Source organism: Diospyros lotus, chromosome 9, assembly GCF_014633365.1.
Source record: "Diospyros lotus cultivar Yz01 chromosome 9, ASM1463336v1, whole genome shotgun sequence".
NCBI lineage: Eukaryota > Viridiplantae > Streptophyta > Magnoliopsida > Ericales > Ebenaceae > Diospyros > Diospyros lotus.
The window spans coordinates 937,622-951,847 of NC_068346.1; the positions used below are offsets into that span (position 1 = coordinate 937,622).

At 44.4% G+C, this 14,226-nt stretch overlaps 4 protein-coding genes across 4 annotated transcripts; 3 read left to right on the forward strand and 1 right to left on the reverse strand.

Moving 5' to 3' along the window:
- Positions 1-222: 222 nt before the first annotated feature.
- LOC127809979 (uncharacterized) lies at positions 223-414 on the reverse strand. Its single transcript, XM_052349192.1, has one exon. The coding sequence runs from the start codon at positions 412-414 to the stop codon at positions 223-225; it is 192 nt and encodes a 63-aa protein (XP_052205152.1).
- Positions 415-2,793: 2,379 nt separating this feature from the next.
- Positions 2,794-4,086, forward strand: LOC127809980 (uncharacterized). The gene has a single exon (XM_052349193.1). It carries the CDS (start codon positions 2,794-2,796, stop codon positions 4,084-4,086), a length of 1,293 nt encoding a protein of 430 aa, XP_052205153.1.
- A 13-nt stretch (positions 4,087-4,099) lies between these two features.
- Positions 4,100-5,014, forward strand: LOC127809983 (uncharacterized). The gene is made up of 2 exons (XM_052349197.1): positions 4,100-4,678; positions 4,730-5,014. The coding sequence occupies exons 1-2, from the start codon at positions 4,100-4,102 to the stop codon at positions 5,012-5,014; spliced, it is 864 nt and encodes a 287-aa protein (XP_052205157.1).
- A 7,107-nt stretch (positions 5,015-12,121) lies between these two features.
- LOC127809699 (uncharacterized) lies at positions 12,122-13,344 on the forward strand. The gene is made up of 3 exons (XM_052348712.1): positions 12,122-12,547; positions 12,733-12,891; positions 12,998-13,344. Exons 1-3 carry the CDS (start codon positions 12,221-12,223, stop codon positions 13,040-13,042), a joined length of 531 nt encoding a protein of 176 aa, XP_052204672.1. The 5' UTR covers positions 12,122-12,220; the 3' UTR covers positions 13,043-13,344.
- Positions 13,345-14,226: the final 882 nt, after the last annotated feature.

The window sequence follows — 14,226 nt, forward strand, 5'->3', positions numbered from 1 at the left end:
ATTAGAATTGGAATTTTGTACCAAAGCATACACAATAGACAATCAACTAAGTGAATCAACGGACTTGAATTTAACTATAATATGTCATCGCATTTAGAACATAATAGAGATGCCCTCCAAATGCCATATAGATGACTGACCACGAACCCTTACATAAACAAAGGATAAACTACAAAATGTGTCTACGATGCGCATCAAGCACCTATGATGTTGTGGATGGATTCAAGAACTAAGGCAAAGAGAGAAGAGAAGCCCAATGAGTATCACCGGAATAAGCAGCAGCACCGGCCACGACGGCGGTCCGAGAGAGCCCGGGCCCATGGCGAGAGGGAGAAAGATCATAAGGATGAGGACAACAAGGAATGCGGTCAGTGATCCTATGCCCCATCCATATTGTTGCCCCCTACTTGCCATGATCACAAGTGTATCTATCTATCTTCTCTTAGTCTTTGCTTCCACAACAAATGACACATTGTAGGGGCTATGCCCGGACACAGATATATATATATACCATTGCATCATGTCTAGTGGGAAGGGATGCATTGATTGACCATGAGATGCTCCAGGGTTTGAATTAATTGTGGCAGCCATGCACACATTATTGAAGAAATGTGATTAGTCATGACTATTGATCAAAGAGATATAACTTTTGATTTAAATTACGAGGGTCGGCACTATCATTTGAAAAGGATATGTTCTTTGTTTTTAAGTAAAAGTATAAAATGTTTTGGTTATTTCTTTTTCTTAGATTAATAAAGATACGACTCCTGTTAACTTTTGTAATTTTGTATGTAAGTTATTTATATGTTGGATTTTTAGTAGGTATTATGTGTTATAACAGGTTAAATATTAACCTATTTTTGTATGTTGACAGGTTAAATGTGTGATATGTTAATATATTAATCTATTTCTTTGTGTGTTAATAGATTTTTGTATGTTAAATATTAATCTGGTTTTGTGTGTTGACAGATTTTCTTGTTAATGTGTCGAGATCAGATTGATCGAATTAATAAATGATTTAATGTGTTATATTGTTATTGACACTACCTAGTTAACTCATTTAATTAAGCATATTAAACGTGTGGTATCATGTCACTCGTTTAATAAGTTCAAGTTTGATTTAAGAGATTTGATATAATTAATTAAATGACACATATTTAAATTTGTCATATACATATTATACATGTGTCTCGACACACGACACGATTATGATCTATCAATCCAAATTACCATCCTGACTTCTAACCCTTCAAGTATTTAAATTCAATGAAGAAACAATAGAACTAGTTATAATTAATTTAATTGTTAATTAAATATAAAATCTCCACAAGTCTCGTAGTCAATTTTGAGTTTAAGATTTAGGGTTTTCAAAATTTTAATTAAATGACAAAACGTTAAATCTTGTCCTCCCATATGATTTTGGTTCAGATTCAATTTTATAAATACAAAATGAATAATACTAAATATTTGCCCTGAGCAACAATAAATACACATACTTTATTTGAGATAATGTGTATCTTGTTAGTGGTGTCGCTTTTCCTATCTTTACTATGCTTTTGTGCCCCAAGTTTGTGTTAATTGGTCATTTATAAGGTGTTCCCGCTATTAGTGATAATCATGTATTAAAAAATTATATATATATATATTAATATAATATAAAATATAACATATTAATACACATACGTCACAATTGAGTATTAAAATAACATTGTGATAAGGAGAACGCCCTCGGTCCCATAATTACGCCAATACCCCATGCAGATATCCAATGGCGACCAAGACATATGTGTCCTAATAGGGAGTTTTCACCCGCAATCATCTTGTTTAAATCTAGAAAACACGTGGTAGATAAGTATCGTCACATCAATCGGATAAGCACTCAGTAAGGAAATCTCTGAGGCCGTGGGAACATACTAACTCGCCGAAGATTACAGAGGCAACAGCAATCCTGAACCCCTCGGAGACTGATGCTATTATAAAATCCTTATCAGGAGGGTTCCGAGAAAGGCAGAGGGGAGATCCCGAAGATCTCTCCATGATCCTTATCCCGAGAAAAGGTTAAAAGGGGAAGACGAGGTAAGAGAAAATGGGGGTCTGCTTCTTCCTTCTTTTTTTCGGCATATAATCTAAGTAAACATACTGAATTCGAGGAGATGAGAGATCTGACTTGATCGTCGGAGATTGACCGGGGGAGCAAGTCCCCACCATTTTTGCAGGTACTTGGTTCGGGACAGAAGAATGTGATCGGCTTGGTTCGGGACAGAAGAAGGTGATCGGATTGGTTCGAGATAGAAGAAGGTGATCGGCTCTACATCATCAATTGGCGCCCACCGTGGGGCTAGACATTCTTCTCTTCTGTCTCTCCAGTGTAGCAGGTGGAGACAATCTTGCCCTTTTTTACCTTGAATGGCAACCAGAAGACAGTCATCTCGGGCCGCGGGGGGCAACCCTGTTCCAGAGCCAAGTCAGCAGAACCCTCCCCAAAGCCCCCCGGGGAGGGCTCAGAGTCCAGAGGGCCCTCCACCTCCGCCTGATCGGATAGCACTCCTAGAGGGTCAAGTGCAACGATTGACAGAGCTACTCATGGGCTTTCTGGATCGCCAGCATCAGCAAGCCCAGCATTCTCGGGCGGAAGAAAGGTATGACCCCCCGAGAGAGGAGGAGTCCTATCGGCGAAATGAGAATCCTCGGAGGCCAGGACAAGATGATGGCCATGGCGAGGCAGACGAGTCTTTTGACTTGTCGTTTGTGCAGCAGCGGTAGGAAAGAAGATTGTGACAGCTAGAGGAGGAGATGACCGCCCTAAAGCCGAAGGCTGGAGAGGTTCAGGGAGCAAGGATAAATCATCCCCTTAGCCCGGAGATCATGGCGGCCATACCACCGGAGCGTCTCCGCATCCCAGCCATTAAGCCCTATGTGGGGACCTCTGACCTGATGGATCACCTTGATCTCTTTACCTCTCACATGATGATACAGGATGCCTCAGACGCAATGTGGTGTAGGGTTTTCTTGTCCACCCTGGAGGGGCATGCATGGGCGTGGTATTCAAATCTGGCCCATCATTCCATCGTAAGTTTTGCGCAACTCCGAGGCAACTTTTTGGCGCATTTTGCACCTCTTCGGAGACATCGAAGGTCTACCATAGCCTTGGTAAGTATAAAGCAGAACCAAGGAGAGCCCTTGAAGGATTTCGTCTCACGATTTAATATGGAGGCCTTGAGCATAGAGAACTTTGACCATAGCGTAGCTATGGTGGCGTTCCAGAACACCCTGAGGCCTGGCCCTTTCGCCCAGTCATTAGCCAAAATGCCCCCGAGTACGTTCACGGACATATTAAGCCGAGCCACGAAGTACATAAATGTCGAAGAGGTCATGCAGGCTAAGAGGGCAGAGCATGTGGAGAAGAAGGATAAAAAGAAGCATCCGGAGGAAAGGAAGAATGACGATCGAAGGGAAAAGCATCATCCTCGGTGGTATTCGGGTGGTTTTACTCCTCTAAATGCCCCGAGGGCAGAGATCCTTGCTATTATTCAGGGTAAAGACTACTTGAAAAAGCCTCGATCGATGAAGACGTCGTCCGACAAAAGGAACCGAAGTAAATACTGTCGTTTTCATCGGGATCTTGGTCATGATACGGAGGAATGTCACCAATTAAAGGAGGAGATTCAGGAGCTCATCAATCGGGGTTTCCTGAAGAGCTACGTGGCCAAAGCAGGTGATTCTCGGGGAAGGAAGGACCAACGGTCGCGATCGAGGAGCCCCCCCAAGAGGGACCGCACGGAGGATCGAAATCGGACTCAGCGGGAGAGATTGCATCGAGGGGAAGATAATCATCCTCAGCCTCCGGTATTCCATACACTCGCAGCAAGGGAGGTCCCGATCATGAAGGGTGAAAGAGATGGTGCCGTCCAGCTGAAAAGATCGAGGAGTGTGGATCCAATTTCTTTTTCAGATGGCGACCTCCCGGGATACTCGAATCGAAATGATCCGCTGGTGATAACAGTCGAGATCGAGAAATGGGAGCTTCGGCAGATCCTCGTGGATCCAGGGAGCTCTTCGGAAATCTTGTATCGGCAGGCCTTTTAGGCATGGGTATGAAATGACGCAGTTGAGGACAGCGAAGGTCCCTTTGGTGGGATTTGATGGTGAAGCCGTATACTTAGAAGGGATCATTCAGCTCCCATTGACGGTAGGGAGAGGCTCTCGAACTTCTCGAGTTATGCTAGACATCCTGGTGGCAGACGTGCCTTCGGCTTACAACATGATTCTAGGAAGATCTGGTCTCAATGCCCTTCGGGCCATCCCAAGCACATATCATATGATGGTGAAGTTTCCCACAGATAGGGGGACGGGCGAATTGCAGGGAGATTTGCGCTTAGCTCGCGAATGTTATATGGCCTCCATAGGCATCGCAAAGGATAGGGAAGCAGGGTCGCAAAGGGACGTTCCGGGCCCCCAAGCGAACCCCCCGAAGGAGGTCAGTTTCCTACTAGAAGGACCTGAAGATCCCAAAACCGCAGAGCTAGTGGATAAATTGGAAGAAGATTGCCCAAACCGATGCGTAAGAGTGAGTATGGAGTTAAAAGACCCGCTGAGGGGTCGGATAGTGTCACTCCTTAGACAGTATGCAGACATCTTCGCATGGACTGCTCGGGACATGCCAGGAGTAGATCCAGAGGTAATGACACACAGACTGGGGATCTGATCAGGCTTTCAGCCTGTCAAACAGAAGAAACGAAGCTTCGCCCTAGAGAGAGCTAGGGCAATCGAGGAGGAGGTTGCAAAATTGACAGAGGCGCGGTACATCCGGGAGATGGATTATCCAGATTGGTTAGCGAATGTCGTGTTGGTTCCCAAAGGGCAGAGCAAGTGGAGACTTTGTATTGATTTCACCGATCTTAATAAAGCCTGCCCAAAGGATAGTTACCCACTCCCGAGGATTGACGCCCTAATTGATGGAACTGCTGGATGTTCGCTCATGAGTTTCTTGGATGCTTTTCAGGGATATCACTAGATTCCGTTGCACCCCAAGGACCAGGAGAAGACGGCATTTATTACCAACAAGGCAACCTACTGCTACACTATAATGCCTTTTGGTTTAAAAAATGCAAGAGCCATTTACCAACGCTTAGTAAATAAGCTTTTTCAACACCAGCTCTGGAGAAATATGGAGGCATACGTAGACGACATACTGGTGAAAAGCCTGGTGGTTGAGTGTCATCCGGAGGATTTGGAGGAGTGCTTCAAAACCCTTCGTAGGTTCCATATGAAACTTAATCCAGTCAAATATGTTTTTGGCGTTTCTGCAGGAAAGTTCTTGGGCTACATAGTACACCATCGAGGGATTGAGGTGAACCCTGAGAAGGTTAAAGGTATCATGGATATGCCAGCCCCAAGGAGTGTGAAAGAGGTACAGAGCCTTACGGGCAGGATGACAGCCCTAGGCAGATTCCTTTCTCGTTTGGCAGACAAGGGCCTTCCTTTCTACAAGGTCTTATCAAAGGCAAACAACTTCGAGTGGAATTCTGAATGCCAGAGAGCTTTCGAAAAGCTAAAGGAGCACCTGGCCACGCCCCCGATTCTTACCAAACCGAAGCCAGGAGAACCATTATATATATTTTGGCAGTGGCCAATGAGGCTATAAGCTCGGTGTTGATACGAGAAGAAGATAAGATCCAGATGCCTGTTTATTATGCGAGTAAGCGGTTGACGGGAGCTAAGATCCGGTATCCTCCTATGGAAAAACTGGCTTTCGCCTTGATAATATCTGCGAGGAAACTCCGACCTTATTTTCAAGCTCATACGATTATAGTGCTTACTAATCAACTTTTGAAGCAGGTCCTTAGCAAACCAGAACTTTCAGGGTGGATGTTGAAGTGGGCAGTGGAGCTCACCGCCTTCGACATTGAGTATAAGCCACGGCCGGCTATTAAGGCACAGTCGTTAGCAGACTTTATTGCCGAAGGGATAGGAGCTCCCAAAGGCGCTGAAGAAAACCAGGGACCATGGCTGGTGGCAGTAGATGGAAGCTAGACCTCGGGGGTTAGAGGAGCAAGATTAATGATAAAAAGTCCCAAAGGGCAAACATGGCCTTATGCTTTACATTTTGAATTCCGAGTGTCTAACAACGAAGCGGAATATGAGGCCTTGTTGGCTGGTCTGAGGTTGGCTGAGCAGTTGGGAGCTCAAAATATCGAGGTGAGTTCAGATTCTAATTTTGTGGTGCAACAGGTGAATGGAGAGTATGAAGCTCGAGCAAGTCACATGGCGCGATACTTGGCCATGGCCAAAGAGCTGATGGCGCGTTTCCAACACGTAAAGGTGGAGTACGTCCCTCGGGCTATGAACACGGAGGCGGACTTGTTATCCCGAATCGCTTCTTCTTCTTTCCCTACGAGCTCTCGGGAAATTCGGATCGAGTCTTTTCCGCAAAAGAGTATCGAAGAAGTGGCGAATCAGTTATGTGTAGAGGACGAGCCTAGCTGGATGGATCCTCTGCCATCGTATTTGAGAGAAGAGAGACTCCCCGAAGACGAGTCGGAGGCTCGGGAGATTAAATGAAAAGCCCAAAATTTCGTGTTAGTTAGTGGGGAGCTATACAGAAGGTTTTTTTCACAACCACTACTCAAATGTATCCGACCCTACGAGGCAGATTATATCCTACGGGAGATTCATGAAGGCATATGTGGAAGCCATATCGGGGCTTAGGCTCTTAGTCAAAAAGTTCTGCGGCAGGGATACTATTGGCCAACGATGGTACGAGATTCGGAGCAGCTAGTCAGGACCTGCGATCGATGCCAGAAAACGTCTAATCTGGTCCATGTGCCGACGGTTGCACTAGCTCATCTGGCTACGCCTTGCCCCTTCGCTCAATGGGGTATTGACATCCTGGGGCCTTTTCCCCCAGCGGCTGGCCAAGTTAAATATATCATGGCTGCTATCGATTATTTCACAAAGTGGGTCAAAGCTGAGGCAGTGACCTCTATTACCGCCCGGCGAGTGAAGCAATTTCTATGGAAGAACGTGGTCTGTCGTTTCGGAATCCCTCGGGTACTGATCTCCGACAAAGGCACTCAATTTTTTGATCGGTCTGTTCAGGAATGGTGCCAGGAGTTGGGAATTAGGCAGCAATTCACCTCGGTAGCTCATCCCCAGGCCAATGGCCAAATTGAGCTTGCCAACAGGACTTTGTTGCACGGTTTAAAAGCGAGGGTGGATAAGGCGAAGGGTAGTTGGGTGGAAGAACTATCGAGCATCCTATGGTCTTACCGAACCACGGTGAAGGCCTCCACGGGAGAAACTCCATTCAGTCTATGCTACGATTCAGAAGCGTTAATCCCAATTGAGATCGGAGTACCTACGCTGAGAGTAGAGCTATTCAACCCAGAATCCAATGAACAAGTTTGAGGGACAACCTGGACCTCCTTGATGAATTTCGTGATCAAGTGAAGATTCGACAAGCTGCTTACAATCAACGCATAGAGAGATACTACAATCGAAGAGTAAAAGCACGAAATTTCCTGCCGGGAGATTTGGTACTAAGGCGAGTAGATGTTCAGGGAGCCCGAGAAGCAAATAAGTTATCACCAAATTGGGAAAGTCCTTATAGAGTAACAGAAGTTCTCAGCCTTGGTGTATACAAACTGCAGACCCTCGAGGATACACCGGTGAAAAACGCGTGGAACGTTTAGAACTTGAGAAAGTTCTATAAGTAACAATTCTTTATTATTTTCACATGATCTGATAGTAATAATTCTTTATTACATGTCTGGGCGGTAGTATTTTCTTTGTTGCTTTCGTATGCTATCCAGAAATAAATTCATTTTTCTCTTATGCGTAAAAACTCGTCGTTTCCAAAGACTTGGGAAGGCACATCAGAGTAAAAAGAAAGATTTGACATACTCCCAATGGGGCTAGACCCCTCAGCAAAAACAAAGGATCAGATGTGATCCTCGGGGGGTCCGAACCCCCGACAAAAACAAAGGATCAGATGTGATCCTCGGGGGGTCCGAACCCCCGACAAAAACAAAGGATCAGATGTGATCCTCGGGGGGTCTGAACCCCCGACAAAAACGAAGGGTCAGATGTGATCCTCGAAAGGTCCGAACCCTCGGCAAACACAAAGGATCAGATATGATCCTCGAAAAGCCTAAGCCTTCGACAGATATAAAAAGATTAGATATGATCCTCCCGAAGCTCAACCCCTCGAAGAAGATACGGGGATCAGACGTGATCCTTGGGGGGCCGAACCCTTTTAGCAAATGGCAAGACCAAGTTCTGCGATAAACAGGGGTGGCAAAAAGGAAGGATCAAGCCTGATCCCCAACGGTCTTTTCTTGTTCTCGATAAAAAGCAGAGGAAACAAGACAACAAAAAGGCAGTAGCAAAAGAAAATCATGCGAAAAATCTAAAACTTTTATTATTGCGACAACAAGTTTGGATACAAAAATATCTACTCTAAAGAGGACAAAGCGGCAGCAACGTCGAAAGGGATGGAGTCTACATCCAGGTTTGGGAAGCGCTCTTTGACAAGTTTCTTCATGTGCTCTAACCCGCCCCGAAGAACTTCTTCTAGTTCCGCGGCATAAGCTTCGGAGCTTCGGAAATCCTCGCGAATCCTCGCGACCATTTTGAAAAGCCACTTGAGCATCCTTGAGGGCGGATTGAAGTTGGACATGAGCAGTGCAAAGGTCTTCCTTGCACCGGGAATAAGACTCCAGCGCTTCGACCTATCCTTTCTTGGCCTCCTTTAGCTCTAGAGTAAGCCTTTTTATATCCTCCTGAAGCTGGTTATTAACGCCCTTAGTGGCGTCCAGTTCCTCCCTGAGCTGGGAATTGGCCTGATTAGCCTCGAGCATGTTCTTCTAGACTAACTCCAGGTCCTCGCGCACCTGAGCTTCGGCTTCGTTAGCGAGTTGGGCATCTTTCTCCGCCAGCTCAACAGACTTGGTTAAAATGTGAACGCGATGTTCAAGACTCGACAGTTGGGAGGAGAGGGACTCAAGCCCTCGGAGCCTTTCGACCTCGGACTCTAGGGAAAGGATCCGGGCGCGAAGTTCGGATTCTCGTCGAGAGACCAAACCTTGGAACTCTGTAAGGTTCTGGGGAAGACAGAACATGGGTTAAGACTCACTCGCATAAAAAAGGGGCATCATCAAAAGAGAAAAGAACATGATCATACCCTCAGAATCTCGGCGCTGTAGTCGGGTTCGTTCGGGGATCGTAGGGTCCCCGATAGGATCAGAGCTGTTGAGGGAACATTGGTGGCTTCAGGAGCCGGAGGCTCTGAGGGAGTGGCAGCCGGGGAGGTGGTCTCCATCCTACGACATTTTGTCCGGCGTGCTAATATTTCCTTCGTTGATAACGCTGAAGCCTCTTCCAGCGAAGCCTCCCCCGTCAGCTCTTAACGCCCCGCTGGTGCTAATGGCGTTAATATTCGTTTAAAAACTGAACTGATAGGGATGTTGGGAGACATAGCAGTGGACTTCGTACTTGCCAAGGTTTGTTTTTTCTGGGCCTCTGTACGAACTGCAGCAAACACCTGTGCGATGGTTGCCGAATCATCTTCATGAGGGATCGACGAGGGTGCAGGCATGGTGGAGGTTTCCTGCTACGCGTTCGGGGGGTCTCTGGTCTAAGAAGCGAGAGGTTCGGAAGATGGGCCCCCCGAACCTCCAGTGGCGTCGCTCTTGGAGGCCTCTTGGAAGGTCCGGGGATCTCCCTCCACCGCTCTTCGCGACCTAGAAGGTGTTGAGGGTCTCTTATTCTTCCTGCCCTTCGGAGCTCGCTCGGGAGGTACAGCCCTCTCCGACATCCTCTAATTGCTGGGAGGAGCCGAGGGGTCTTTACTCCCGGGGAAGTCCAAAATCATTTCTCCGGTGATAGGAGAATACGATATCTCCCAGAGCTCTTCAACTGAGAATGAGATAACGATAAAAATCAGATACAGAAAAAGGAAGAAGAGGGAGTAAAGAAGAGGACGAAGGAAGAAGAGCTCACAGCTTTGGTCGTCTAAGCCCGCCTTGGTAAGGCTGGGATTGGAAAGCCATCCCTCTTCCCAGTTCCGGCTGTTCTTCATAAGTCGGCAGGTGGAATCTTCGATGGTCTCAACACTCGGACGCTTGTGCTTGGTATCTAGAGTCCACTCGTTGCAGACAGACCAGATTTCTGGAGAAGAGCCAGATGGCCTAGGGCGGACGAAGACGAAGCGCTCTTTCCAATCTTCAGAATCTTTCGATCCGCCAGATTGCATGAGAGTCGAGGCAGAAATCTCAAGTCCGGGATACCCCTTGCAGGCGAGGAGGCGACCATCTTTTACGATTTGGGGGGAGATGGAGATCCACCCTCCTGGGTTGCGGTTGGTCGTGAAGAAGTAGTCGAAGAGGTCCCCGGTTGGCTCAATTTTACCAGTATGGAAAATAAGGAGGAAGCCCATCAGGTATCGCCATCCGAAGGGGGACAGCTGGGCAGGAGCGATGGTAAGATGTTGAAGTAAGGACATTACTCTTCTTCGGGGGGGAAGTCGAAAGCCCTTATCGAAAGCACACTTGTAAATGTAGAGGCGGCCGACGACGGGATGGCACGCTCGCAAGTGGCTATTGAACTCCACTTCCCACTCTTCGGGGATGTTGTATTTTTCTCTGAACTGCTGACACTCCGTCTGGCTCATCCATTGGCATGGAATAGAGGCGACAGGGTGTTTTTCCCACTCAATAAGCTCCGTGCCGGCGGAATTGAACTTCCCGAAATCGATTATCGCCATAGTAGAAGGGTAGTAGAAAGAAACGCAGAAAAAGGGAAAAAAACTTACTGGCATAGGGAAAGCTAAAGCTGAAGGAAAGTCGAGTGGAAAAAGAAATAAAAGGGGTGAAGAGTTCCTATTTAAATTGTAGGAGTAAGAGACCAAAGGACGAGCAATAATGGGCATTAATCACCCCGAGTTGGCAGAGCTCGAAAGACGAAAAGGCTTTGGACAACGCATTGGGAAAGGATATCGCCGTCAAAACCAATCGATCCCCGTGCCCTCCTGACACGTGCAAAAAAATAAATAAAAAATAAAAAATATGACCAACTCTTCGGGCCTTATAGATATCAATCGACAAGAAATTAGGAGGAGGAGCCTTGAGAGCTTTACCACTCCTCGAGCCCTTCAGGCCGAAGAGCTCAAGAAGTGGGGGGCAAGTGATGAGGAGAACGTCCTCGGTCTCATAATTACGCCAATACCCCAGGCAGATATCCAATGGTGGCCAAGACATATGTGTCCTAATGGCATGGGGTATGGTAAGCCAATTGAAAATGCCTTAATTTTCACCATGCCTTGTGAAAATGCTACAACTCAAATCACTTATTCTGTTATACAAGTAAATATAGTATTTTGATGTTATAAAATTTTATTAATAAAATAAACTTTTATAATACTTTCTATATATTTTGTTTGAAAAAATAAAAACCAATCCAATTTATAGGATTTCAAATCATGACTTTTAATTTAGAATTAATTTTTTTATATGTTGTGACTAATTAAACCCAAAATAACTTTCCCTTCAACACGTGACATTCACTTGGGTCAAAGGAAAAACAAATTATTATATTAAAATATTTTTTTATAAATACCTTTTTAATAAAAAATAAAATATTAAAAAAATAATAGATGATCTTCGTCAATTCCACTCCAACACTTCAAATTCCTAAAATTTCAATTTGATGATAAATTCACAATCAACTATCAAGAATGTTAACTTCTTCTCGTTCTTCATCATTATCTTCAACTTGACAATACTGCAATAATAAATCAAACTTAACTATGGAAATTATTTTTTTATAAAAAAATTTTAATATAATAAATTATTTTTAAAATTTGCAATATATTGTACAATAAATTATCTTTTTTTTCTTTTAAGCCGAGTGAATGCCACGCGCGGGAAGGCTAATTGGTCACAAAATAGAAGTATTGGATTAATAAAGTCATAAATTAAAAATTAAATAAAAAATCGTAAATTAATAAGGTTATAAATTTAAAATTAAGGCCGAGTCACCGTAATTAAAAGAGCATTAAAATATGCGGCCCATTGGTTGGAGATGCCGCCCATTGTTTTCACTCGGATGGGTCCCCAATCCCATTCTGCGTCTCTCTATATAATTCCCCTGAGCCAAGCTTCCTTTTCTTTCCAATACGTCTCTGTCGGCGAACTCGTATAGCGTCCAAATCATCGTGATCACCATGGGCCAGTTGACCGCCGTGAAGCCGAGCCGGAGCGACGAGGTACTGGACGCTAACGAGCAAGCCCTGATCACTGAGCAGGTCAAGGCCAAGTTCGATTCCATGGCCCCCAAGAGGCCCGCCAAGCCCTGCCGGAGCGAACCCGAGTCGCCGTCTCCGGCATCTTACTTTTCCGGTGCGAATCTCCCTCCGCCGGAGTTCGAGAAGCTCCGATCGCTGCAATCTCAATCTCAGGGAATAATTTCGGGTTCCAATACCGCCGCTGACGAGTTCGTGGAGACCCAGTACTACCAGCAATTGGATTCTATCGACAAACAACACCACACCGTACGTATTTTTTCTTTGTTTTGCGGCTATTTCTGAGGTCGATTTGGGTGTTCCTCTGTTTGTTTATATTGATCGGTGGTTGACTTTTGCCGTGATCATATCGCACGGAATCACTGTCATAGAGGCTTAATCTCTATCAGATTTGAATTCAAAAAGATGTTGACAGTTTCTCTTGAATTGAGCAGACGGGGAGTGGGTTCATAAAGGTAGCCGGAGGCGGCGCCGGAGACGGTTACGGTCTCCGGGTGGAGAGCGGCGGCCATGAAAATGGAGATCGTAGAGAGGCGGTGTTCAGAACCAACCCTGCAACCAATGACTGGGTACCCGCCATGGAAGACGATCAGGTACTTGAAATCAAATCCACCGTTATTAGACTAGACAAGTTGTTTGATACCCAATTATCTGAATAATCTAAGGGTTAATTCCCGGATCATGGTTTTTGTTGGTTAGATCAGCTACGTTTCTGGGAAGCCGAGCCGGAGCGAGAGTGATTAGGTCGCCGGCGGCGACGGAGGAGAGAACGGAGTTATGGTTGTTGGAATCAACGGAGACGGAAGGTGGTGTGGATAAGGATGTGTTTGGTGGAAAGATTAAAGAATTGGCTGGGTGACTGACTCTTTATTTTAATGCTTTATGCACGGACTTTCTTCATCCCCTGTTGTTATCCATAAATGATTCATTGTTTCCGCTCTTAAATTATGGATGAATGGTTCTGTTTGGTTGCCTAGAAAATTGTACTGAAAGCAAGCACTACTTTCTGCTCCCATTGTCTGCCAATGGAAAATGCTATTCGTATATTAGTTGGAATTTAAGAAGCTAATATCTAAAAGCTCCTCGGGAATTCACTGTTCTCGGCAAAAGCACCGAGGACTAATATATGATGCTAATATGAGATATGATATTATATTATACATCATTATTATAAATAAATAAATAAATAAAAGCTTAGTACATATAGTTATATTTTAATAATTAAATAATATAATATTTAATTTTTAAAGTGTAAAATATTAAGATTTGATTTTTAATATAAATTTTTAAGATTTTTTAAATAAAATTTAGGGGGTTTTTTTATGTTTTTAAGTCATTTTATAAAATTTAAGTTTTTTTAAATCTTTTTATAGAATTTAGGTATTTTAATTTGATTTTTTTATTAAATGTTTATTTTTTTAATTATTTATAAATTTAATATTATATTTATGTATTAAATTTAATTTAATATATTTTATTAATGTGATTTTTTTTATACGACGTGTGTATGTGATATAAATAATAATTTTTTTTTACTTTTAATCATATAAGAATTTAAAATAATAATTTTAATTAATTAAAATATTAAATCTTGCGTTTTGTACTTTAAAAAATAAAGAGACTTCAATGTATATTATGCCATAAAAAAATGGAAGACAGCACATCAAGCTTGAGCATTCATGGCTAGCTTCAGGTTTAGAGGGAGAGAGAGTCAGAGAGATAGAGAACCCTTCTTCATCACCTCACGTGCTCTGCACATGGCTTCCAGCGGCTCAAGCTTGGGAGTGGGGAGCCCTTTCCCTTCCCGCCCACCGTCTCCCAGTCAAAGCACTGGATCAACAACCCCAGGCCCAGACCCAACGTCCTCTGGGCCAGCCCAGTCCCCTGGACAGGTCCTCCTTCCCACACCAAACGGCACCAAATTTAGG

What these genes read in the sequence shown, in the direction of transcription:
- LOC127809979 (XM_052349192.1), bottom strand. Translation starts at nt 414, where the DNA reads ATGGCAAGTAGGGGGCAACAATATGGATGGGGCATAGGATCACTGACC.
- LOC127809980 (XM_052349193.1), top strand. Translation starts at nt 2,794, where the DNA reads ATGACCGCCCTAAAGCCGAAGGCTGGAGAGGTTCAGGGAGCAAGGATA.
- LOC127809983 (XM_052349197.1), top strand. Translation starts at nt 4,100, where the DNA reads ATGACGCAGTTGAGGACAGCGAAGGTCCCTTTGGTGGGATTTGATGGT. An exon ending in TGCCAGGAGTAGATCCAGAG is followed by an intron (nt 4,679 to 4,729) that starts GTAATGACACAC and finishes CCTGTCAAACAG; the next exon opens with AAGAAACGAAGCTTCGCCCT.
- LOC127809699 (XM_052348712.1), top strand. Translation starts at nt 12,221, where the DNA reads ATGGGCCAGTTGACCGCCGTGAAGCCGAGCCGGAGCGACGAGGTACTG. An exon ending in TCGACAAACAACACCACACC is followed by an intron (nt 12,548 to 12,732) that starts GTACGTATTTTT and finishes TGAATTGAGCAG; the next exon opens with ACGGGGAGTGGGTTCATAAA. An exon ending in CCGCCATGGAAGACGATCAG is followed by an intron (nt 12,892 to 12,997) that starts GTACTTGAAATC and finishes TTTGTTGGTTAG; the next exon opens with ATCAGCTACGTTTCTGGGAA.